At 45.4% G+C, this 23,975-nt stretch overlaps 1 protein-coding gene across 9 annotated transcripts in view; it reads right to left on the bottom strand.

Annotated features, from left to right (window-relative positions):
* Caln1 (calneuron 1) overlaps positions 1 to 23,975 on the bottom strand; it is a 476,922-nt gene that overhangs the window by 17,640 nt on the left and 435,307 nt on the right. For all 9 annotated transcript variants that reach the window (XM_006504369.3, XM_006504367.3, NM_181045.1 and 6 more), the window contains one exon: positions 5,657 to 5,813. In XM_006504369.3, the coding sequence (XP_006504432.1) occupies positions 5,657 to 5,813 (157 nt within the window). The remainder of the gene's footprint in view (positions 1 to 5,656; positions 5,814 to 23,975) is intronic.

Below are 23,975 nucleotides of genomic sequence, written 5' to 3'. Positions count from 1 at the left end.
TTACCTCCTCCTCAAGCCAAAGACAGGGTTTTATTTCAGGAAAGTCAGAGGGCAGGCCAGGTGGAAGCAGATGGTATGGGTGACACCCTGTGCCCCTGTCATTTGGATGGGCCCAAAGGAGTCATAGTGAATTCCTGGGTGACAATGCAGATTATATCATGTAGGTGAGCACTTGGTGACCTGATAGGAACAGCTTGACTTCAGAAGAGATGACTGCCTTTGTGACCTTGGATTGGACCACAGAATTCTCTCTGACCTTCCAAAGTCCCTGATATGTTTGCATCTAAATATAACTACCACTATAAAATCTTTTCATTGAATAGGAAAGAAAAAAAATATATATTTTTTAATTTTTAATAAAATAAAATGATGTATGCTCAATCATGTAGGGACCACACAGCATATTACATTTCTCGTCAGTGTGACTTTGCTGGCTGATATATTAACTCTCAACTTGACTGGATCTAGAGTGATCCAGCAGGCAAACCTATGGCCCCAACTGTGGAGGGTTATCTTGATTAGGTTATTTAAGGTGGGACGAGCCTTAAAAGTGGGCGGCACCATTCCCTAGGCTTGAATTGCCTAAAGAGGAGCATTCATTACTCCCTGCTTCCTATCTGCAGGTGAAATGTGTCTGCCTGCCTCCTACTACTGCTGCCTTGACTTCCTCAACATGGTGGACTATACCCTGGAATGGTGAACCAGACAAACCCTTTCTCCCTTAAGTTGTTTCAGTCAGAATATTTTATCACAGCTACAGGAAAATTAACTAAGACAGTGATCAAATACCTGGCAGAAATAGTTTAGAAGAAAAAAAGGTTAATGTTGGTTTGTAGCTTCAGAGATTTCAGCCCACACTTTTCTCGGTCCCAAATGCTTGGGCAAAACATTATGGTGGAAAAAGTAACGGCAGAGGAAAGTTGTTCACATCATAGCTAACTAGGAAGCCCAGCATGGAACATGAGGTGGCCAGAGAAAATATACTCCTAAGGGCCCAACCCCAGTGACATACTCCCTTCCAGTTATGTCCCTTCAGGTACAATGTCCCCCACATCATAAACTTTTCAGGACTCCCTAAATAGCACCATCATCTATCTGGGAACCAGTGTTAAAGTCATGAGACTATGTGACATTCATATTCAAGCCATGTCACACAAGCAGGAAAGAGCGATATAGATAGCCACATTCTGCAGGGGTCTTCCCTGACCTTTGTTCCTCTTTCATCAGATGGAGACTTGGTGGGTGCAGAGAAGATCAACTCTTTCTCAGAGACTACTTATTTACTGTCCCAGTTTCACTCCTGTTGCTGCAACAAAGACCCTGGTAGAAAAAGCCACCGAGGGAGGAAAGAGTTTGTTTGCCTCACAATTCCAAGTTGCAGGACAGTGTTATAGGGAAGTCAAGGCAGGAACTTGATGCATCATACCCAGATGGAGAAAATGCACGGGATCCTTGCTTGTTCATTCTCAGTTAGCTTTCTCCTCTGTTTTACAGCTCAAGACTCGTTGCCTCAGGAATGATGCTCGCCACAGTGGCTGGGTCTTTCCATATCAATTGGCTTAATTAAGACAATCCCCCTACAGACATACCCACAGGCCAACCTGACTTAGACACTCCTACATTAAGGATCTCCTCTCAAGTGATTGTAGATGTGACAAGCTGATACCTAAAAACTAATCATTAGGGGTTGGAGAGATGGCCCAGCCGTTAAGAATGTGGACTGTTTTTGCAGATGGCTCCATTTTGGTTCCCAGCACCCACGTCAGGGAAGCTAGCCCCCTGTAACTCCAGGCAACCAGATGCCCTCTTCTGGCTTCCATGGGCACTATACTCAAGCACACACACACACACACACACACACACACACACACACACACACGAATATACACATCATAATTAGAGATAAAAAGAAAACATTAAAAAGCTAACTATGGCACCCTGGTGGTGAGTTTTGTTTGATTTCCCTCTTCTGGGCCTGCTGTCCAGGAAAAATCTGAGAAAAGGGGTTTTTGAAAATGTGCCTTGAGAGACTCGCACAGTCTTGCTGTTCTTTCTTACTTGTCTTCCAGGCTAGGTATGATCTCACCACCAGTGTGATAGAAAAATGGATATGGAATTTCATAGAGAGATTTGGAAGTTGCTCCTGCAAAGGACCTTCAGTGACAAATGATGAAACTAGGGGACTGGGGAAATGGTTTGATCAGAAAAGAGCATGCGTAAGCATGAAGACCTGAGTTAAGGTCCTCTGAGACCCATGTCAAAGGCCAAGCATGGCAGCACGCATCTATAATCCCAGTGCCAAGGAGAGACACTGAAGGATCCCTGGGGCAGCCATGGGGGCTGAATGGAGGAACTCCAGTTTCAGTAAGAGACTCTGACTCATAAAAATAAGGTGGAGAGTCACATGTTGTCAACCTCTGGATTCCCCACACACACTTGTGCATGCACAAATCACCTCCACATGAACACACACACACAAACATACACTCACTCACTAGGGTAAGACATAATCCAGTAGATGAAGGCTCAAGTCTTTAGCCTCATTTGACTCTAGACAAAAGACTTCATTTCGCTGAGCTTCAGTTTCTTCCTGTGTAGTCACAGGAGTAAAACCACACCTATCTCAGAGCTGTGATGAGGCTTCAGTCCAACACGTGAGCAGGTGGCCAGCAGCTGGTATGCATGTGGGAAGTCACCATCCATCCCTTTCCTTCTAGAGCTGGCTCCTGGCCATAGCACTCAGCCATAAAAGCAGCAGCTCTGACCCAGCATCATTTTGGGTATCTATCTATCTATCTATCTATCTATCTATCTATCTATCTATCTATCTGAGAATGATAGTTTGACAGCTGTGAATCTTGTCTTCTTGGGTGTTTAGAGACAAGAAAGCAAAGGATAGAGACACGGCTCAGCCTTTAACAGCACTTGCTGCTCTTGTGGAGGACCCAAGTTCAGTTCCTAGCACTACATGGGGCAGCTCACAATTACCTGCAATTTCAGCTCCATGGAATCTAATGGACACTTATGGCCTCTGTGTTATACACATACAGATGGCGTATATACACACACACACACACACACACACACACACACACACACACACACACACACACAAACACAGAGAGAGAGAGACAGAGAGAGACAGAGAGACAGAGAGAGAAAGAGAGAGAGAGAGACTAACCTAGGGATGGAGGGAGGACCCCTGCCTTTAATCCCAGCACTCAGGAGGCAGAAGCAAGCAGTCAAGACCAGCCTGGTCTATGTAGTGAGTTTCAGGCCAGCCAGGACTAAGTAGTGAAATCCTTTGACTATAAACAAATAGTAAGTTAAGACAGACAGACAGTCATAGCACATGACACATTCTTGTAATTCTAGCACTGGGAAGGTGGAGACAGGGGAATTCCTGTGACTCAGGGGCCATCCAGCCTAGGTGAACTAGTGAGTTCCATGTGAATGTAAGAGACCCTCTCAAGAACTGAGGTAGATTCTATTGTAACAACAGCCAAAGTTGTTCCCCTGGCCTTCAAACTTCCACATGCATGCGTGCACACACACCAACACACGCACACCCGTACACTTATGAGCCTGTGCATCTATACACAAACACATACATACACACACTTAAAAAATAACATGTTGAGTCTGTAATATTGGCTGCTCTGGAGGGGAAGGCAGGTGGACCTCAAGTTCAAGGCAACCCTGAACTAGAGTGTGCTTCATGCATGCCCCGGTCTCAAAAAGAAAAGGGTCAGGTCAGAGAGATGTCTCAGTGGGTGAAGGTACTTGCCGCCAGGGCTGACCACCTTCCTGAGTTGCATCCCTGAGTCTCAAGTGGCAGAAGGACAGAACTAACCACCATGAGCTGTCCTCCAACTCTACATGTGCACCATAGTCCCCTGCCCATCCCCTACCCATTCACACCCACAAAATAAATAAAGAAAAAAAAAGGAAAAGGAGGTAGGGAAGATAGCCCATTGATAAGGCATTTGCCTAGCATGCACAGGAATCCAGGTTCACGACACCTCAGTACTGCAAAAATAATACAAATCGTTAATTAACCTCCACAGAGTCTCAGCACTGAGCATGGAAAAATCTGCTGATGGCTAACTATGATATTTTAGTGCATTACAACAAATGTTTACCTCTGTTAATTAGTATAGCTGTTTTCTTCTAATATACTGTGTGTGTGCGTGTTATGAGTATAGGTGCCCTCTGTGTACAGAGAAGGGCATTGCATCCACTGGAGCTGGAGGTACAGGTGGTTATGATCCATCTGATGTGGGTGTTGAGCCCTAAACGTGGATCTGCAAAAACAATATGTGTTCTTAACTACTGAGCCTCTCTAGACCCCAAAACAGCTGTTTAAGTTTGGAAGAAGGATAACATTAGTTACCTTCCTAGGAACTCCTGAGTGACTATTGGAAATAAGCTTTTCCCCCTCATATAGATTTTTTTTTTCGTGAACCCTTCCTGAGTTTCTTCTTTGAGTTCAGATGACCTTTGTTCTTTCTGTTAGCCCTCTGATTAGGTTGCTAAAAGGACTCCATCCCTGAGCCCTTTCTGGTCAATGCATCCAAGAAGCCCAGAGCTTATCCTTTCCTGGGGATTCTGTGGAGCAAATGTAATTATCCTGACATATGTAGATGAGGGAACACAGAGGAGTTACACAGCTTGCCCAAGGTCATTCAATTAGCCAATGAACTTGGTCCAAGTTTCCTGACAGATTCAGGGGGCTCCTTCCACCATCCCTGGGGCAGTCAGCCTCTATCAAGCAAAAGCAAATTGCCACAAAGCCACACAGCCATCCTCCTAGACTTGGAATGACCTCAGGAAGGACAAAAGCCTTACACAATCTTCTTGAACTTGAACTTTGAGCCCTATACCCTGGTGTATGTGCTATAATCCAGACCTCTAGAGATTGAGGCATGAGGATCTTAAGTTTGAATGGGTAAGTATAGCCTTGGTTACATATAGAAACCCTATCTCAGAGAGAGAGAGAGAGAGAGAGAGAGAGAGAGAGAGACAGACAGACAGACAGACAGACAGACAGACAGACAGACAGAGACAGAGATCCATATGAAAGCAGCAAAAGCAAAATCCAAATAACAAAAAGGAGGAGAAGGAAAAGGAGGAGGAGGAGGAAGAAGAGAAAGAAGAGATGAGAAGAGAAGGAGGAAGAAGAAGAAGAGAGAAGAAGAAAAAGGAGAAAGAGAGAGCTAGGATGATGGTTCTGTGCTGGGTTAAAGCATCGGCTGTATGAGCATGAGGACCTGAGTGAGCTGTGGTCCCTAGCACTCACATAAAAGCTGGACACAGTAGTACAGATGCAACTCCAGCACCAGGAAAGCAGAGGCACGTGGGTCCTGGGGCAGGGAGAGAGTCTGCCTCACAAAATAAGAAAGAGATAGAAGAAGATGCCCAACACTGGCTTCTTGTGTCCACGTGCACATACATGTGAACATACCCCAAACCCTGCGAAAGGAAAGTGAAAGGAAGAAGAGAAAGCAAACATAAAGCTGAACTAAGGAAACCATGGAATCTTCCCCAAGCTGACCTGCACACTTGGCCCTGAATGCTTACACTACAGGACAAGGCTGCTTCTTGTCCTGAAGACATCATATTGGAGGCACGCAGGAAGGCACCCAGGTTCACCCACCTCCTTCAAACTCTGTCTGGCAGTTCCCCGAGGTCTCGTTCAAACTCTCCTCCTCGTTGATGATAATGTTCTCAATGTCCTTCATCGTTAAGTGATCCCGGAAGGCGTGGTACAGGATGTGCTTCAGCTCTTCCAGCGTGACTCTCTGCATGTCGAACTGGGGAGACAAAGAACAGGAAGAGAGGGGGGCTGTGAAAACAGGGGTGCGAACTCAGCCGGGGTGCTGTCAGCATGCCCCAAAGCTCCTTTAGGAAAATGAGTTTCTCAGGCTACCAGATGAGAACTTTGCCACCCTGCTCAGCACCGAACATATCCGTGGTCTTATTGGGGGTACAGCAAATGAAACATAGCCTCTGAATTAGGAGCAGAGTAAAAGCCACTTGCTATTGGGTTGACCATCCACCAGCTATCTGTCATCAACCTTCCACATAGTATAGTGCCATACTTTAGACAGTACATATGGTTCTAAAATTCCATCATCTTTCAAGAAACCAGTAATACTGTTTCTACCTTGAATAATGCATGTTTCAAAAAATAATTATCATCTACTAAGGAACCAGCCATTCCAATTTTGCTTTGAGTATGTACTTAACACATTTCTACTGTGGTCTAAATGTGGTCCCCCCCAAACCTGTGCACACACACACACACACACACACACACACACACACACCCCATCCCTCCAACAGAGTTGCAAGCCTTGTGCTCAGTGTTACTGTGTTGAGATAGAGGAAACTTTTAGGAGAGGGACATGAGGCTAGAGAGGTTGTTCCATGGTTAAGAATACATTCTGTTCTTTCAGAGGACCTGATAATTGTTTCCAATATCTATGTTGGGCAGCTCACAATTGCCTGTAACTGTAGGCAAAGAGGATAAGACTCCTGCTTCTGGTCTCTGAGGGCACCTGCAATTGGTGGATGTATATATTCAGGACCACATATGTATAAAGATATATATATATATATATATATATATATATATATATATATATATATATATATGTATATATGAGACCTGGTAGCTGGTTAGATCACTGAAGGTGTCACTATTGAAGGGAACCTCAGTTCCAAGACAGATCTTAGTTTTCCTGTGTGTGTGTGTGTGGTGCACATGCATATATACATGGGTGCACATGCATGTGGAGACTTAGAATCATTCTCCATTGCTTTTCTACCTTACTTATTGAGACAGGATCTCTTAATCAGACTCAGAGCTTGCCAACATGGCTAGTCCTTCTAGCTAGCTGTCTCCCTAGATCTAAATCTCTTGTTCTCCATTCCAAAGTCTGAATTACAGGTGTGTCACCATGCCAGCAGAGCATTTCCATGGCTTCTGACGACCTGAACTCAAGTGCTTTAACCACTGAGAAATCTTCCCAGCCCCACGAGCCTAATTGTTGTAAGAGCTTAACCCGTGAGTCATTCTCTGACTGCCAGTCTTACCGTATGATCTCTGTTGCATGTGTTCCTGCCATTGTGACGGTATACACTCTAACCCCTTCATTAGAGCCAAGTGAGAGGCAGCAACATGTTCTTGCCTTTCCAAAACTAGAGCTTGTATCAGTGCCTCCTCTGTAGAAGGGATTTACCAAAATGATGAAAAATGAGCTAATATAGTAGATTCATTATTTTTCTCATTGTTATGACCAAACACGGGGCAAATGATCATAAGGAAGCCTTGGTTTATTTGAACTCACAGTTCTAAATGATACAGACCACCCAGGTGGAGAAGGCATGGTAGTAGGGGCTGGAAGCAGCTGGACACATTGCATCAGGAATCAGAGATGGATGCTGGTGCTCAGCTCACTGTCTTCTTTTTATTCAATCCGGGACCCCAGCCCATGAGACCTAGTGTGGGTTAACCTCCATCAGCTAACCCCTCGGCAGACATGCTCCAGAGGTCGCTATCCTGTGTGATTCTAGATCCTATAGAACTGACAGAGAAGGTTAACCATCACACTAAGTGACTAAGTCACACACTAAGTTGAAACCACACAACACCAAAAGCAGGTCCTGAACACTCCTCTTCCCTTCCTGTCCTTTCAAAGATTTGAGAAGTAGGGACCTTGTTCTAGGAAATTAAATTGAGTTACTGAAATTTCTTGGGAAGAAGCAAAGATGATTCTAGTTGAAAGCCCTGTTATGAGTCAGAGCAACAGATGGTCATTCGTGTACTGGATGTGTTTTCTGCATTACAGTTTAGTGGCTGCTGAGGTTGAATTTGACATAAAGCTGGGCACGATGTCCTTTCACACTGGATAAATGAGGGGCGCGTTAGCAACACAACCATGTGCAGGACCGAGGCACAAAGAATACAGAGGAGAATAATTCTGATGTGAAAATTGGGATCCTGTTCTAGGTTTAACTGTCAACTTGACATGGCCTGGAGTCACCTGAGGAGGGACTCTCCGTGAAGGAGTGACCAGATCAGATCAGCCTGTGGGCACCTCTGTTGGGGATTGTCTTCATTGTAAATTAATGTGTTGGGGGCGAGGGTGAAACAGACCAGTGTGGGTGATACCATTCCTTGAATAGGTGGCCTTGGGGTGTCTAGGAAAACTAGTTGAGCACAAACCTCTGAGCAAGCCAGGGGGCAGCACTCCCCTGAGATTTCTGCCTCATTCTTGCTTTGACTTTGCTTAATGACTGAGGGTGACCTAGAAGTGAAAGCCACATCAACCCTCTGTTGTCCAAGTGGCTTTCGTTCCGAGTGTTTTATCACAGCAACATGATAAAGCCAGAACAGATTCTTTGCCATGGTCAGAGATGAATAGTGTTGACATCAAACAGATTTTTTTGGGGCAGAAAAAAAAATGAGTCACTACTTTTTGGAAGACCAATCTAAGACATGGAAAGCTGCCTGGAAAATAATTATACAACTTCAAGAGATTTCTGCCATTCAGAAACTATGTGAAAAAAAACTGACCAGAGGCTAGGGGAAGGGAACTAAAGATACAGATTCCTAGCTCCATTGTTTAGGCTGAGTCTTATAGTCATTAGAATACATTGTGGTGCACTGAGCAGGGGTGTCATAGGTCATTAATCCTAGCACTGGGGAGGCAGAGGCAGAGGCAGAGGCAGAGGCAGAGGCAGAGGCAGAGGCAGAGGCAGAGGCAGAGGCAGAGGCAGAGGCAGAGGCAGAGGCAGAGGCAGAGGCAGAGGCAGAGGCAGAGGCAGAGGCAGAGGCAGACAGATCTCTAAGTTTGAGGCTAGCCTGGTCCACAGAGTGAGTTCCAGGACCACCCACCCTCCCAAAGAATATACTGTAGCTTATAGATGAAATGTTCCTCAGACCCCCAGAGGCAATTAGCTGGGTCCTTAGCTGGAGGTACTGTTGAGAAGAGACTGGATCCTGAATGTGCTGACTTTACCAGTGGATTAGTTCATGAAGGCATCCATAGCTGAATGGGCTGTTAGGAGGTAGGTCCTGATCAGTAGACCACTAGGAGTATGTCTATGAAAACCTCAGACTAGATGCTTCTCTCTCTCTCTCTCTCTCTCTCTCTCTCTCTCTCTCTCTCTCTCTCTCTCTTTCTCTGTCTCTCTGTCCCCCGTCCCCCCCCCAATCATGAGGTGAGCAGTTTTCATCTGCCATTCTCTTCTAACTTCACCTCAAGCTCATATAGAAAGACTCAGGGGACCATGGACTGAATCACCTTTGACCCTGAGTTCAGATAGAACCCCCCCCCCACACACACACATACAGACACAACAGTACTTCCTGACTATTCTGTCACAGTGATATAATGGTGTCCAACACAGGATACTGACGCCTAAACAAACACAGCTGAGCACCATATGTTATCTATATTATCAGGATACCCATCTCTTAAAGTTTAGGAAGAAATCACTATAAAACAGGAACATGGTGCCAGTAGTTATTTCTCTCATGATAACCCATCAATTCAGCTTCCATACTTGTCTTGAGTTACTCTTAGGATTTAATGCTTCTCATTATTTTTAGCATGTAAATTATTCACAGTAGACCCACATGTTAAGATTTCTCTCAAGACTGACTTTTGCATAGTGGCTACAGGCATGATGCGGTCAATTGAGTCCTCACTCAGCTGACACAAAGCCCTGGGTCCTATCTACCTCAGCACTACATAAATCATGGGTGGTGGTCTAGGCCCATAGTATCAGTACCGGGGAGGCAAGGGCAGGAACTCAAGACAAGGCGGTAGAGACAGGAGCATCCCTAGGACTTTCTGGCCAGCTGGCTTAGTCGTCTTAGTGAGCTCTGGGCCAGTGAGAAAAATCTGTCTTTAAAAAAGAACCAAGGTGGATGGTGCTCCTGAGGAATAGCAGGAGAGGTGGTCCTTTCACCTACACACACACACACACACACACACACACACACACACACACACACAGATACACACAGACAGACAGACACATACACACACAATACACACACACAGAGACATACAGACAGATACACATAATACACACAGACAGACAGACACATACACACACACAATACACACACATACACAGAGAGAGACACACACATATGCACACACACAGAGACAGACACACACACAATACACACACATATACAGAGAGACACACACATGCACACACACACAGAGATAGACACACACACAATACACACATATACACACACACTCATCCACCAATGCACACACCCATAGCATGCATGCTTGTACACACGCACACTCTCACACAAGCAAGCTTGTCCATTTGACCCAGCCTAGAGATATCCGAGTCTTCTGAGAGGAAAGGCCTTGACTTGGGAGTTACTTGGTCAGACTGGTCTGTAGGCATGTCTGTAGGGGACTGTCTTGATTCTTAGTTGAGGGAAAGCCCCGCCTCTTGTGGCTGGTAGCCTTCCCTGGGCTGACATCCCTGGGCTGCCTATGAAGCAGTTAGCACACAATGAGTCTTTCAGCAGGCCAGCAAGCAGCACACACACACACACGCATACACACACACACACACACACATACACACACACACACACACACACACACACACACACACTCCGCCCCCAAGTTTCCTGTCTCCAGATGCCAGTCTTAAGCTTCTACCCTGACTTCCCTCTTGATGAACTATGACCTGGAAGTGTATGCTAAAGCAAACCTTCTCCTCCTGTGAGTAAGTTGTCTTTTGTCCCAGTGTTTTTATCTCAGAGACAGAAAGCAAACTAGAACACATGGGGACAAGGATGAGGGAAAGAGATGCTGAGAATGGACATTCCGAAATCCAGTGACACAGAAGCTTGGGCACGGCCACTGGCTGGTCAAACATGTGTCTCTCAAAGGCCCATGTGTTGAAGGTAATTGTCTCCTGTCTGTGGTGTTACTGGGGAGGGTTAGAATATTTTAAGGAGTAGAGTCTAGAAGGAGGTCCTCTGTTTACTTCCGTAGGATTGCAGTCACAGAAGGGGATTGCAGGACTCAGTCCCTTCCTTTCTCCCTTTTGTTCATGACTATGGGCACGCATTTTGTACCACTACACCGTCTCCACTAGGATCAGCTCATGTTCCCTCAACCACAAAAGTACTAAAAGATATTACGCCATAGAGGCCATTGAGGGTGGACCCCACCTCCTGTGTCCATTCTCCTGGTAATACTAAAAAGGTAAACATCAGATTTATTCTTAATGTAGGGTTTAAATTGGCATATTAAGAGGGTGGAGGTATCTGGATTTCATGGAGGTCCAATAGGACAATGTTACTCCTCCTGGTCAAAAGAATGAGACCCGGGCGCTGGGGATACAGCTCTACTGTTAAGAATAGACACTTTGCTCTTATAGAACACTCATGTGAGAAAGCTCACATCTGCCTGTAACTCCAGCTCTGGGGGATTTGAGCTCTCTTCTGTCCACTGCTCATACTGCACTCAAGTGCACACACATACAAACACATAGTTAAAAATAAAAATAAACATTAACACCTTAGTTAGGATTTCCATTTCTATGAAAAGACACCATAACCAAGGCAACTCTCATTAGAGAGAACATTTATTAGGGCTGGCTTACAGGTTCGGAGGTTCTGCCCATTATCACCATACCAGGAAACATGGCAGCATCCAGGCAGGTATGACACTGGAGAAGGAGCTGAGGGTTCCATGTCTTCATCCAAAGGAAGCTAGGAGCAGACTATCTCCCAATCGGCTGGGAGGAGGATCTCAAAGTCCACCCCCACAGTGACACACTTCCTCCAACAAGGCTACACCTCCTACTAGTGCTACTCCCTGGGCCAAGCATATTCAAACCACCACAATTAATCTAAAAGAGAATGGTAGTGCATATCTTTAATCTCAGCACTGTCGAGGTAGAGGCAGGCAAATCTCTGTGAATTCAAGGCCAGCCTGGACTACAGAGCTAGTTCCAGGACAGTCAGCACTGCACCAAAAGAACCCTATCTCAAATAAAATAAAATAAAATAAAATAAAATAAAATAAAATAAAATAAAGATAAAGAATGAAATCTACCTCTGGCCCTGAGTGGAGACTTTATATTGAAGCTATCCAAATTATTGTATGCTATTGTCTCCTCTCTTAAGAGTCAGTCCAGCTTTCCGTGTCAATCACTTGGCCAGGAGTCCATCCCTAAGGAAAACTGATTCACCTGAAGTCATGCTTAGAAGAATAATTATCCCCTTAGCAAGACTTATCATCCCAGAGTCCCTCCTCTGCTCTTAGAGCATCTTGTAGCTCTGTGGACTGCCCACAGCACCCTCCCCTCCTTTTTTTTTTTGAAGATATTATCATCATCATTGTGTGCGTGCGTGTGTGTGTGTGTGTGTGTGTGTGTGTGTGTGTATGTGTACCACATGCTATGTGGGTATCTACAGGGATCAGAAAAGGGCATTATGTTTCCTAGGGCATGAGCTACAGATGGTTGTGAACAACCCATTGTGGGGGATAGAAAACAAACTTGGCAGTTAAGAGCAAGTGCCAAGCCATCTCTCCAGCCCTGCTCTTCACTTCTTCTCTCTTCTTCTTTCAGATACAAACCAAAGCTTGATCCTGCTTCCCCATGTGCTCTCAGCTCTCATGCCTTCTCTCTGACTTAGAGAGAGGTGACAAGTTAAATTTTGGGTGTGTTCCCTCAGCTCCCGGAGTGACAGTCTCAACATAACAACTAGGGGATGGAACGTAGACATGACAGGTTAATGATATGGATTTGGAAGTCATTTGTGTTAGGTTGACAGGAAAAGGCACCTGAAGGGTGACAACCCCAGAGAAGAGCACGTGGATCATGAAAATAGTCAGAGAAGTATGTAGAGGCCACAAAGGCCAGCAGGTGAGCAGCCTCCCCATAGAACATTCGGGACATGTCTTTGACCAACATAAAGCAAGCGTTTCTTGGAATTTCTGATGCTTCTGTTAAAAGTCTACTATGACACTGGCACAGACATGCTTATTTTCTCTCTGTGGGATTATGTAACAGCCAAGCTAGCCTGCTTGGCGAGTTCCAGGCAGTAACGTAGATGGATCCCGAAGAATGACACCTGGCTTTGTCCCCCTTTTGATTTCTAACCTTCCTGTGTTGTTCTGCAGGCCTGGATCCAGAAAGGAGAACAGAGTCAGTGTGAAAATGACTAGGATTTGGGTGTGAATGCAGCCCAGCTATTGGAGTGCTTGCTAAGTGTGTATGGAGTCTTTGGTTCTGCCCTGAGTACCACACAAACCAGGTTTCCTGGGACTGACCTGTAATCTCAGCCCCTGGGATGGTGAGAGGTTCAAGGTCATCCTTGGTCACAGTCTGGGTTCCACGGAACCAGATTGTCCCAGCTGGATTTAATCTGAAACCACCTTCTTGCAACCTAGCTTCCACAGGACCAGAAACTCTTATACAAAATGCCAAGGGAGGGACGCAGTTCAAAGTCCTATCCAGCCGTGATACCTATGAATCACAACGATGGCCAGCGTCGCAATATAGCCATGAAAGTGCAAGGTGGTAACCAACAGCTACCTGAGTGGACTTAGGGCCCATTCAACAGGAGGGGAACCATGCCTGATACTAGTAACCTAGTCAACTACCCAGAGCGAATGAGCTCATGGCTCTTAGGAGAGAATCCACTACTACCACTTTGCTAGACTAGTGTAATTCCTAAGTACATTCGAAATCTTACCCTTATACCTACAGAAAAGTGCAGCTCCCGCCCCTCATTAAAGAGGCGTCTTTATAGAAAACGGAGACCATCACAGAAAACCACAACTGGGAACACTGTAGGACCAATGGGTTATGGGGGTCCTAGTCTCAATGGATAGATCTGTAGCACAGTTCCTGCATCTATGGCTCAAGAAGCCTCTGGGGGTGGGGGTGGGGGTGGGGGGGTGGTTCCTCATGGGGTCTCACCCTAAACAAAGAACTGCAGGCAAGCAGTAGCTGCCCAGAGAGGAAAAATTAACATTTCCCAGAGAGAAGCCTCCTAATTGATTATATAATACAGAATGGTCAGTTCTGAAACCAAATGCACACAAATGACAAAAATTGACCCAGCAGTTGGAGGTGTGTGTGTGTGTGTGTGTGTGTGTGTGAGATGTATAAGTAACAATAATAAAGAAACGGGCTATCAATCTGACAGCATGGTGGGATGAAGCTGGGGGAAACAGGAGGAGCTAGAGGAAGAAAGCAGGGAAGTGATATAATTATATTTTAATTTAAAATATAAACTAATTCCACTAAAAATTAGATTTACAGTCTCTGCTTCCCAGTAGTGAAAATGCATTCCATTCCATTCATTATTATATGTATGCTTGGATCTATTTTGATATTTCATTTCCTGCTTTCCAGATTTTTTTTTTCAGTTCTTAAATTTGCTTTTTTTTCCCCCCCTTCTTAGATGCATGACTTAACTGGAATGTTTCTTAAGATCAAATTCAGAAAAAATGGAACTTGCTTCCTTCTCCTCCCTGGGTGAGATAAGAAGTTACACACTTACTTCCAGACTTCTTCCCTAGCATGCTTCAGTCATTGGCTTTAACACCAGAGTTATTATGGCACATTTATTACAGTCCTGGTAGCTGAACACAGTGGTGCATTCCTTTAGTGCCAGGATTCAAGAGGCTGAGGCCAAGACAGGAGAATCTTTGTGCGTTTGAGGCCAGCCTGGTCTACATAGCAAATTCCAGGATAGCCAGGACTACACAGTGCCACCCTGTCTCAAAACAGCACGCCCCACCCTAAAACATACCCCTTGTATCTTTTTGCAGAAAAGTACTGATTCTGCACTGGATTTAGTGACACAGTTTGTAACCACGGGCTGCTACTCAGGATATTAAGTGACTTCCATTCCTCACTTCTACTTGTCTGGGAGCATCCACCTCTGGGTGCATGACTGTCATGACTTCCTCTACTAGAAAACATTTAAAACAGCTACTAACTTGAAGCATTTGTGAATGCTCCCTTCTCTGAGAGACCTTAAAGTTATTTTAAATTTTTATTTATTTATAGTGAGTGAGTGAGTTAGTTAGTGTGTTTGTGTGCATGCAAGTGCATGTGCCAGGGGCACACATGTGGAGATCACAGGACAACCTGGAGAAGTTGATTTTTTCCTTACTAGCATACGAGCCCTGGAGATATAACTCAGGTCGCTGGGATTGTTAGCATGTGCGTTTCTCTCTGAGCCATTTTGTTAGCCCAAGACATTATATTTTCCACAATACCTTAAAAAATAATGTTTTGTAAAACTATACGGGCATATTATCTGCGTGCTTGTCTGTGTACCATGTGCATGTAATACCTGGGAAGGCCAGAAGAGGGCGTCAGATTCCCTGGGACTGGATTTACAAACAGCTATGAGCCATCATGTACATTCCGGGAGTCAAACCTGGGTCCTTCAGAAGAGCAACTGGTGCGCTTAACCTCTGAGCCATCTCTCCAGCTCCTACCATGCCTTCCCACCTCCATTCTCCTATAATAGACACCCTGGTTTGATACGACATCATAAAATTGCACAGATGCCCCTATGTTGATACCTGAGCTGAGGGTGTGGGTATAGCTCAGTGAGTAAAGTGCACACACTTGGTGCACACACTCCTGCACAAGGATACACACTCAGAGAAAGCTAAGCAGAGCTTTCTGGTTCCTTCTGTTTGGGGTTGGGTGAGTAACCTAAGTTTTCTTCTTTCAATAGCCTTTATCCATTCTCCAACACTAGCAGGACTTTTTCTCTACCCTGGAGATTATGCACACATGTACGTGTGTGCGTGCATGCACATGCACGCATGCGCGCGCACACACACACGGACACACACAGTTTCTGTGCCATATTTAGACATATGTTTCTGCAAAATCTTGGCTCCAGCTTAGCCAGGCTTTTTTATTTTTATACCAACATTGTGTTCTGCCTCCTGGGTGCTTCTTGCAACCATTTGACAACTCCTCCTTTGTTCTAGTTCGATTTTTCCTCTGGAACACAAATTACTCCTAATTAGCTGTCTATCCTGTTCTTCCATATATTTCATCTCTTCCCAAATAATTTTCATGTTTGAGTTCTGGGCTGTATTCTTCTTTCTTTCTTTCTTTCTTTCTTTCTTTCTTTCTTACCATGAAAAGATCATTTTGCTCCTTTTAACTTTCTTTTATCCATGCCTATGTGTGTGCACACATGTGTGCATGTGTGCGTGCGTGCGTGCGTGCGTGTACACATGAGTTCAGGTACCCCCAGAAGAGGGTATTGGATCCTTTGGTGCTGAGTTATAGGTGGCTGTGCACCACCCAATATGTATGCTAGGAACTGAATTCAGTTTTTTTTTTTTTTTAAGGAGCAATATATTCTCTTAACTAGTGTGCCATTTCATATGACTCCTTCCCTCCCTCACTTCTCCCTCTCCCTCTCCCCCCGCCCCCTCCTCCTCTCTCGGTACAGTACCCACACAGGCCAGAAGAGGGCACCAGAGCCCCAGGAGCTGGAGTTACAAGTGGCTGTGAGATTCCTTGATATGGGTGCTAAGAACTGAACTCAGGTTCTCCAAAAGAGCAGTGAGTGGCCTTTACCACGGAGGCATCTCTTGAGTCCCTCATTCTGCCTCTGATTGGCTGAGTCAAGACCAATTCTTTTTGCCTTTATTTTGGTTCTGTAATTTTAGTCTGTTTCTTTCTTGACCCAAAGTGTCATGAGTTACTCTCTTGTTTTTATGTTTTTTTTTTCCCATATAATTACCTGGTGGATGCCTCTCTCTCTCTCTCTCTCTCTCTCTCTCTCTCTCTCTCTCTCTCTCTCTCTCTCTCTCTCTCTGTGTGTGTGTGTGTGTGTTTGTGTGTGTGTGTAGGTGCACATACCCACAGGTCAGGATATCTCTTCTCATGTTCTATCATTTTCTACCTTATTCTCTCAAGGCAGGGCCTCTGTCATTTTTCCCTTGTTAAATCTTAAACAGCTTCCTGACCATCCTCTTTTCAGATTAAAGTGTAAAAAGAGTCAGAGGGTGCCTTCTACTATTTTTCCTTGATTCGATTTTATAACTTTTTAATTAGTATAGCTTGAACATTTTATTTACTTATTGACTATTTTGTCTGCATATATGTCTATGGACCACACGAATGCAGTGCCCAAATATGCCAGAGGGGGGCGCTGGATCCCTTAGGACTGGAGCTACAGATAGCTATAAACTGTAGGCTGTAAGCTGTTACTAGGGTGAGGGGAAATAAACCTGAATCTTCTGGAATAGCAGCCAGTGCTCTGGACCATCTCTTCAGCTCTCTTAATTTAATTTTCAAAGGCAACTCTTATTCTCTGGGATATAAGTGAGATGGGTTTCTCTCTGTGTGTGTGTGTGTGTGTGTGTGTGTGTGTGTGTGTGTGTGCGTGTGTGAGTGTGTGTGTGAGTGCATGTGTGCCTCTGTGCATTCATGTCTGTGGAGACTAGAGAACAACCTTGGGCATCATTTCTCAACTGTCACTCACCTTTCTCTTTATAAGACAGGATCTCTCACCAGCCTGGGACTTGCCAAATAGGCTAGGCTGCTGGCCAGCTAGCTCCAGACATCTTCCTATCTCCAATCCCAATCTCTTGTTAAGTATGCACCACTATGCCCAGTATCCATGGCACTGGAGACTGAACCCAGGGTTTGTATGTGCTAGGCAAGTCTTACCCACGGATCTACAGCCTCAGCACTAGGTGATTTGAGAATAGATCTTGCTCTGCAGTGTAGGCTGGCCTGGAAATCACTCTCAAAGTCCAGACTGGCTTCAAGCTCTTGTTACTTCTCTTTCCTCAGTCTCTCTCATGAAGGATCACAGGTTCAAGCACTGTGTCTAGCTTGCAAGTTAATCTTGTTTATTTCTGTGTCAGACTCTGCCAGTTGACAAAGAGCCCTTGGAAAAGATGCACCACCTCTAATTCAGTGGCTAGACCGGAGCGTGTGGATGCATTACGATGCATGTTTGCTGAATGGATAAGTGGCAACCCTCCATTTCTTCTCCTTCCCCTTCCTACCTATACTCCCTTCCCCCACAAATCTGTCATCAGGAGGCCAGGAAAAGTATCTTCTGCAAGGAGACGTCCAGTGGAGACTCACAGTGAAGAAGGGAAATTGAACTCCTGCTCCCGCTGTGATAGGAGCCTCAGGGGGCCCTGGCTGCAGAGAAATTCTGAATTCTCAACAAGATGAAAGCCAGGCCACTAAAAGGACAAAGCCCGAGGCACACCACAGGCCTCCCACCCTGAGGTCTTCCCCATCCCTGACTCCCACTGAGACTAGCACTGTAGGGGACCACATCTTCCCTGACCAGATTTTAGGCTAATCCTCCTCTCTTCCAACTGTCCCAGGTGTGGAATTCATTTCATGGTGCCATTTAATTCACCTTGAGGGAGTTGAGGAAAGGGGTCAAATAAATTCTATTATAGAATAATATTCTATATTCCTGTTCTTCCCTGTGCCTAGTTAAAAGGGTGTCATTCTAATGTTCTACAGTAATCTCCTTCTATTGGAACACTTCCTCCAGGAAGGGGGTGCTCATGGGACTCAGGACGAAAGCAAACTTCCCATACTTAGGGAAGCTGGAACTCTTCAGATGCTGGAGTTCACGAGGTGCTAGGAAGCAGCTCCCCAAGGTTACAGATGCAGGGAATGATGATGGGCAAGGAGACTCTGACCATCACAGCTGCCTAGAGGAGACTCTCTGGCCTGGCCAGCTGCCTACAAATCCTGCAGAGAGCTCTTATGTGTTGTCACCCAGGCTGAGATGGGCTTTTGGTGATAGAGCAGCTTTTGAGTTAAACGTGGTCCTGTAAGTCACACCTCACACATACTCCTAAATGACCCCAATGAGTCCCAGTGAACTCATTAAGTTCACCAAGTTAGACTTTGGTGGCATCTTTGGTCTGTCAGACCCCCTAGCAGGCATGAGAAGACTTTATCTGTTCATGTGTCCCTATGAAAAGTCTCACCCACCCCATCAACCTCCCAAGAGAAAGGGCTGCCTAGAAGATCAATAAAACAGAACATCTTCACTTGGAAGTAGAGCTTTTCCTAATGTGCAGTAGTGACCTGTAGTCTAGCGTACTTAAAGGACCTAGAGTAGCCAAGTCCTACCTGCATGGCTGAGCTATCTCATATGTTTACCCCAGCATATATATATATATATATATATATATATATATATATATATATATATATATATATTAGACTATCCCATCCCTGTAATTTCATTCTGCTGTCTTCCGTTTATCCTTGGACACACACCATCAGCAGTGCAGACACCTCTCCTCCAAGTCTATCAGCACTGCTAATGGTACTGTTCAGCCACAGCACCAGAAACTCCATAGTACTTATAAACTTCCCTGCCTCCAGGGTTTTCTCAACATGCATATTTAGACAAGGAGCCTGAAGTGAAAGAATATTGTGACGGAAGCAACTTAAGGGAGGAAGGGTTTGTTTAAACTCACTCTTCAATGGCACAGCCCATCATGGAAGGGAAAGGAGCAAGACCTGGAGGTCGCATTGTATTTATACTCAGCAAAGGGAGAGCAGATGTGAGGTTGGGCTATAAAACATCAAGGCCCACCCCCAGTGACTCATTTCCTCTAGCAAAGTGCCACCTTCTAAAGGTTGAGCAGCTTTAAAAACAAAATAGCGACACCTGCTGGGGACCAAGTGTTAGAACATGTAAGTCTATGGGGGACGATTGAAATTTCAGCTACAGGACTCCTACACTGCCAAGAACAACGAGACAGGTTCATATGAATTCTCAAGCCAAACTGTTTAGTCAGATGAATGGGTAAAGGAATTGAAGGTTGGTCCTGAGAATATTTAGGGTTGGTGGACGGGGCTATCTAGACTCAGGTGTGTCTGTGGTGTTTAATACTGTCAACTTGATGGGCTCTAGAATCACCTAGAAGACACAGCTAGAGACACTTAACTGAGGAGGGAAGATCCACCCTGAAAGTGGGCAACCCCATCCTATAGGACAGGGTCACAGACTGAACGGAAAGGAGACAGTGAACTGAGTTCCAGCATCCATCTCTCTCTGCTTCTTGCCCAAGGATGCAATGTGACCAGCTGCCATGCCTTCCCTACCACCCTTGAACTGTGACCCACAATGAATTCCTCCTTCCTTCGGCTGCTTCTGTCAGCTTTTTGGCTACAGCAATGAGAGAAGACGCTAATCTAGCATCTTCATCAGGTACATGAGAAAACAAGAACAAAAGGACGGGGGCATGTTGTAGTCTTTGACCCTGATGGGTATCAGTTGAGATGAGCTGAATTGGATTCAATGTATGGCTCAGCCTCTGCCAAGCCTCCTCAGCCCCATCCCCGGTAGACCCACCTCCCAGAAGGCCAGAACAGCTCTGGGAAAGATGAGAACTCTTAATTAGACCCAAACTAAGATTGAGCACCCACTGTCTACCACAGTGGAAGAAAATTTCCACTGGCAGCAAAGCCCAAGGAGCAGACACATAACTCTGAGCCTGAAGCTAACATTGATGCTTGGCTCTCAAGGCACCATTTGAGGCAAAACAAGGAGGAGGCCCCTCTGGTCTCAGCAGTGTGCTGGTAGAACCACCCAGGGTAGACTCCTGCATGGGTTTAGTCTGAGCCAGTGGCAAGACTTCCACTCCTCTTCTGATACACCATAGAGCCTGACAGGGACATGGTAGTGGTTGCCCTGTCTGCCTGACCCCTGAGGAAGTGAGGGTGAGTTGGTATCTCCCATCTTTACTTGTATCTGCCTTCCTGAAGCCCCACCTCCATTCCCAGTGCCTGTGTGTGTGTGTATGTGTGTGTGTGTGTGTGTGTGTGTGTGTGTGTGTATGTATGTATGTATGTATGTATGTATGTATGTATGTATGTATGTTCAGATTTCTTTGTGTGAGTGTGGGAGGGGGTGCATATGCACACACGTGTGCCTGCATGTGGAGATCAGAGGTCAACCTCAGGTGACTCCTTTAGTCATCGTCTACCTTGTTCTTTTGCTTTCACTTGGGGCCTCTCATTGAACCCGGAGCTCACTGGTTTGGCTAGAAAGGCTAGAGAGTAAGCCTCTGGGGTCTTTTTTGTCTTCTCAGCCCTCCGCAGCCATGGGGTTAGAAACAAGCAGCACCCTGCCAGGTCCTAAAGTGTCTAAGAGTGATGAAAGGTAACTGAGAGCAAGCAAGAGACTAAGCAAGCAGAAAGCTCGAATACACTGGTTTTCCTCTGCTCTTGACTGTGGACCGGATATGACTGGCTGCCCCAGTGCCAGGACTGGTACTTGGAAGGGTAAGCTATTAACCCTTTCCTCCCTCAAGGAGCATTCTCTCGGGGTATTTTGTTCACAGCAATAAAATGAAACTGGACCAAAGAGAGGGCTAGCCATGATAGGACATGCATATAATCCTGACACTTTGGCCACTGAGGCAGGGGGACTACCATAAAGTAAAAGTCTAAAACTGGTGTGGGTTACATAGCGAGGTGCAGGCTAACCCAGTCAATGTATTAATACCATGTTTCAAATTTTGATTAATGAAAACCTATGAGAAGACCTACATTGGGAATATGCAAATACCAGATCACTGTATTTATATATAAGAGACTTGTGGGTGTGTCTGTAGGGAGCTGTCTTGATTGTGGGCGTGTCTGTAGGGGGCCTGTCTTGATTGTGGGTGTGTCCATAGGGGGCTGTCTTGATTGTGGGCGTGTCTGTAGGGGGCGGTCTTGATTGTGGGTGTGTCCATAGGGGGCTATCTTGATTGTGGGCGTGTCTGTAGGGGGCGGTCTTGATTGTTAGTTGATTTGAGAAGAGCCAGCCTGAAAGTGGGCAGCCTGCTTTTGGGTTTAGGTTCTGAGCTGTGCGAGGGTAGACAGTGCCGAGTGAGCATACGGCACTCATGCAGTCATTGCTCTTCGCTCCTGACCACGGCTGTGAGTGACCAGCTTTCTCGGGCTCCCATTACCGTGACTTCTCTGCGGTGAAAGATTGTAACCTGGAATTCTGAACTGAAATGAACCTTTCATCTTTAAGCTGCCTTTTCTTGGCAACGTCTCATTCTGAAGCTCGGGTCATCTTGAAGGTCACCACGTTGCCCTGATAGTCCGCCACTCACTATGTTGCTCAAGTAGACCTAGAATCCAGTATGTCACCCATGCTGACCACAGACTTATAATCCTCTTGCCACAGCTTCTTAAGTGCCAGGTTTATAGCCGGGCACCACCATGCCTGCCCCTCCCCACCAAAAAACCCACCACCAACAACAAAAAGAAGGGGCACGCAGGGCGGTGGTGGCACAGGCCTTTAATCCCAGCACTTGGGAGGCAGAGGCAGGCGGATTTCTGAGTTCGAGGCCAGCCTGGTCTACAGAGTGAGTTCCAGGACAGCCAGGGCTACACAGAGAAACTCTGTCTCGAAAAAAACCAAACCAAACAAACAATCAAACAAACAAAAAAGTGGGGGGGGGGCACAGTTTTCTATAGTTTGCAGATTTTTGGGACTCTGTTTTTTGTTGTTGTTGTTGAATTGTTGAAAACACATTCACTTTGTTGAATGGAATGTGAAAAGTTACAGGGAATCCAAACCACCTGGTTAGTAGTCTCAGGGTAATAAATAAGTAAGTAAATAACTAAACCAAACACCTCACACATCTACACACAAAGAGTACTTGTAGAACATGACTTATGTGTGTGGTATATCAACATCTACTCATACGTACATGCATTTGGGGTTATGGTACCATTTTGGTTATATTTGTTTTACTCTGTGGTTATAAAATGTCTCTGGTTATAGGTTTTTGTTTTCAGTGATGTACCGAGGATTATGGAAGTTGTTAACACAGAGCTCATTTATGACATCGAACCAGTTGACGGAGGCTGGAAGGATCGGTCAGGAGATAAGGACACTTGCTGCGCTTGCAGAGAAACCAAGTTTGCCTCTCAGTATCTGTATCAGGAAGCTCGCAATAATTTACAATTCCAAGGACAGTATTTGACACCCTCTTTTGGCCTCTGTGGGCAATGCTCTCTCTCTCTCTCTCTCTCTCTCTCTCTCTCTCTCTCACACACACACACACACACACACAGAGTCATAATTAAAAAAAACCCACTTATATGAACTCCCAGCTGATATCCTGGTCCACATCTAGAGTCCTTTCATGAGCCCTCAGTGGCTTGGTAGTTTCTGAAAACAAGGTACGCTCCCTCAACCCTCAGCCTCCCCGTGCAGATACATTCAGGTGGGGTTGACATCTGAGCAGGGGGCTGCTGGGGTGGGCAAGGGACTAATAGACTCAGTTAATAGGGTTTCCCTATTAACTACTTGGTTATCCCCTAGCAGGTCATTTCATCGCTTAGATCCTGGAACTCTATCCACTTAATAGACAGTCATAATAATAATTAAAAAAAAAAAAGGGACCGGGGAGATGGCTCACTGGTAAAGTGATTGCTCCACAAATGTGAGGGGCTGACTTTGGGTTCCCAGAATCCACACAAAAGTAGAATGAGCCAGATGTGATGGTGCACATCTGTAATCACAGCAATCCTCTATAGCAGTGGTTCTCAACCTTCCTAATGCTGCAACCCTTTTACAGTTCCCAGTGTTGTAGTGACCCCTAACCATACAAGTATTTCATTGCTACTTTATAACTATAATTTTGCTACTGTTTTCAAAATGCAAATATCTGATATGCAGGATATCTGATATGGGACCCCAAGAGGGTTGCAACTCACAGGTTGAGAACCACCGCTTTAGAGAGATCAGAGGGAAAGATAGAATCCCAAGGACACATGCAGAGGCAAACAAGAGACCCTGTCTCACACAAGGTATAAAGGTCACTCTCTGACCTTCACACATCATGATACAAGCATGCTAGCACTCACACACTCAGGAACATGATGCACACACACACACCTAGTTCTCATGTATACAT

Source organism: Mus musculus, chromosome 5 (assembly GCF_000001635.26).
Source record: "Mus musculus strain C57BL/6J chromosome 5, GRCm38.p6 C57BL/6J".
Classification (NCBI taxonomy): domain Eukaryota; kingdom Metazoa; phylum Chordata; class Mammalia; order Rodentia; family Muridae; genus Mus; species Mus musculus.
This window is presented reverse-complemented; position numbering and strand designations above follow the sequence as displayed.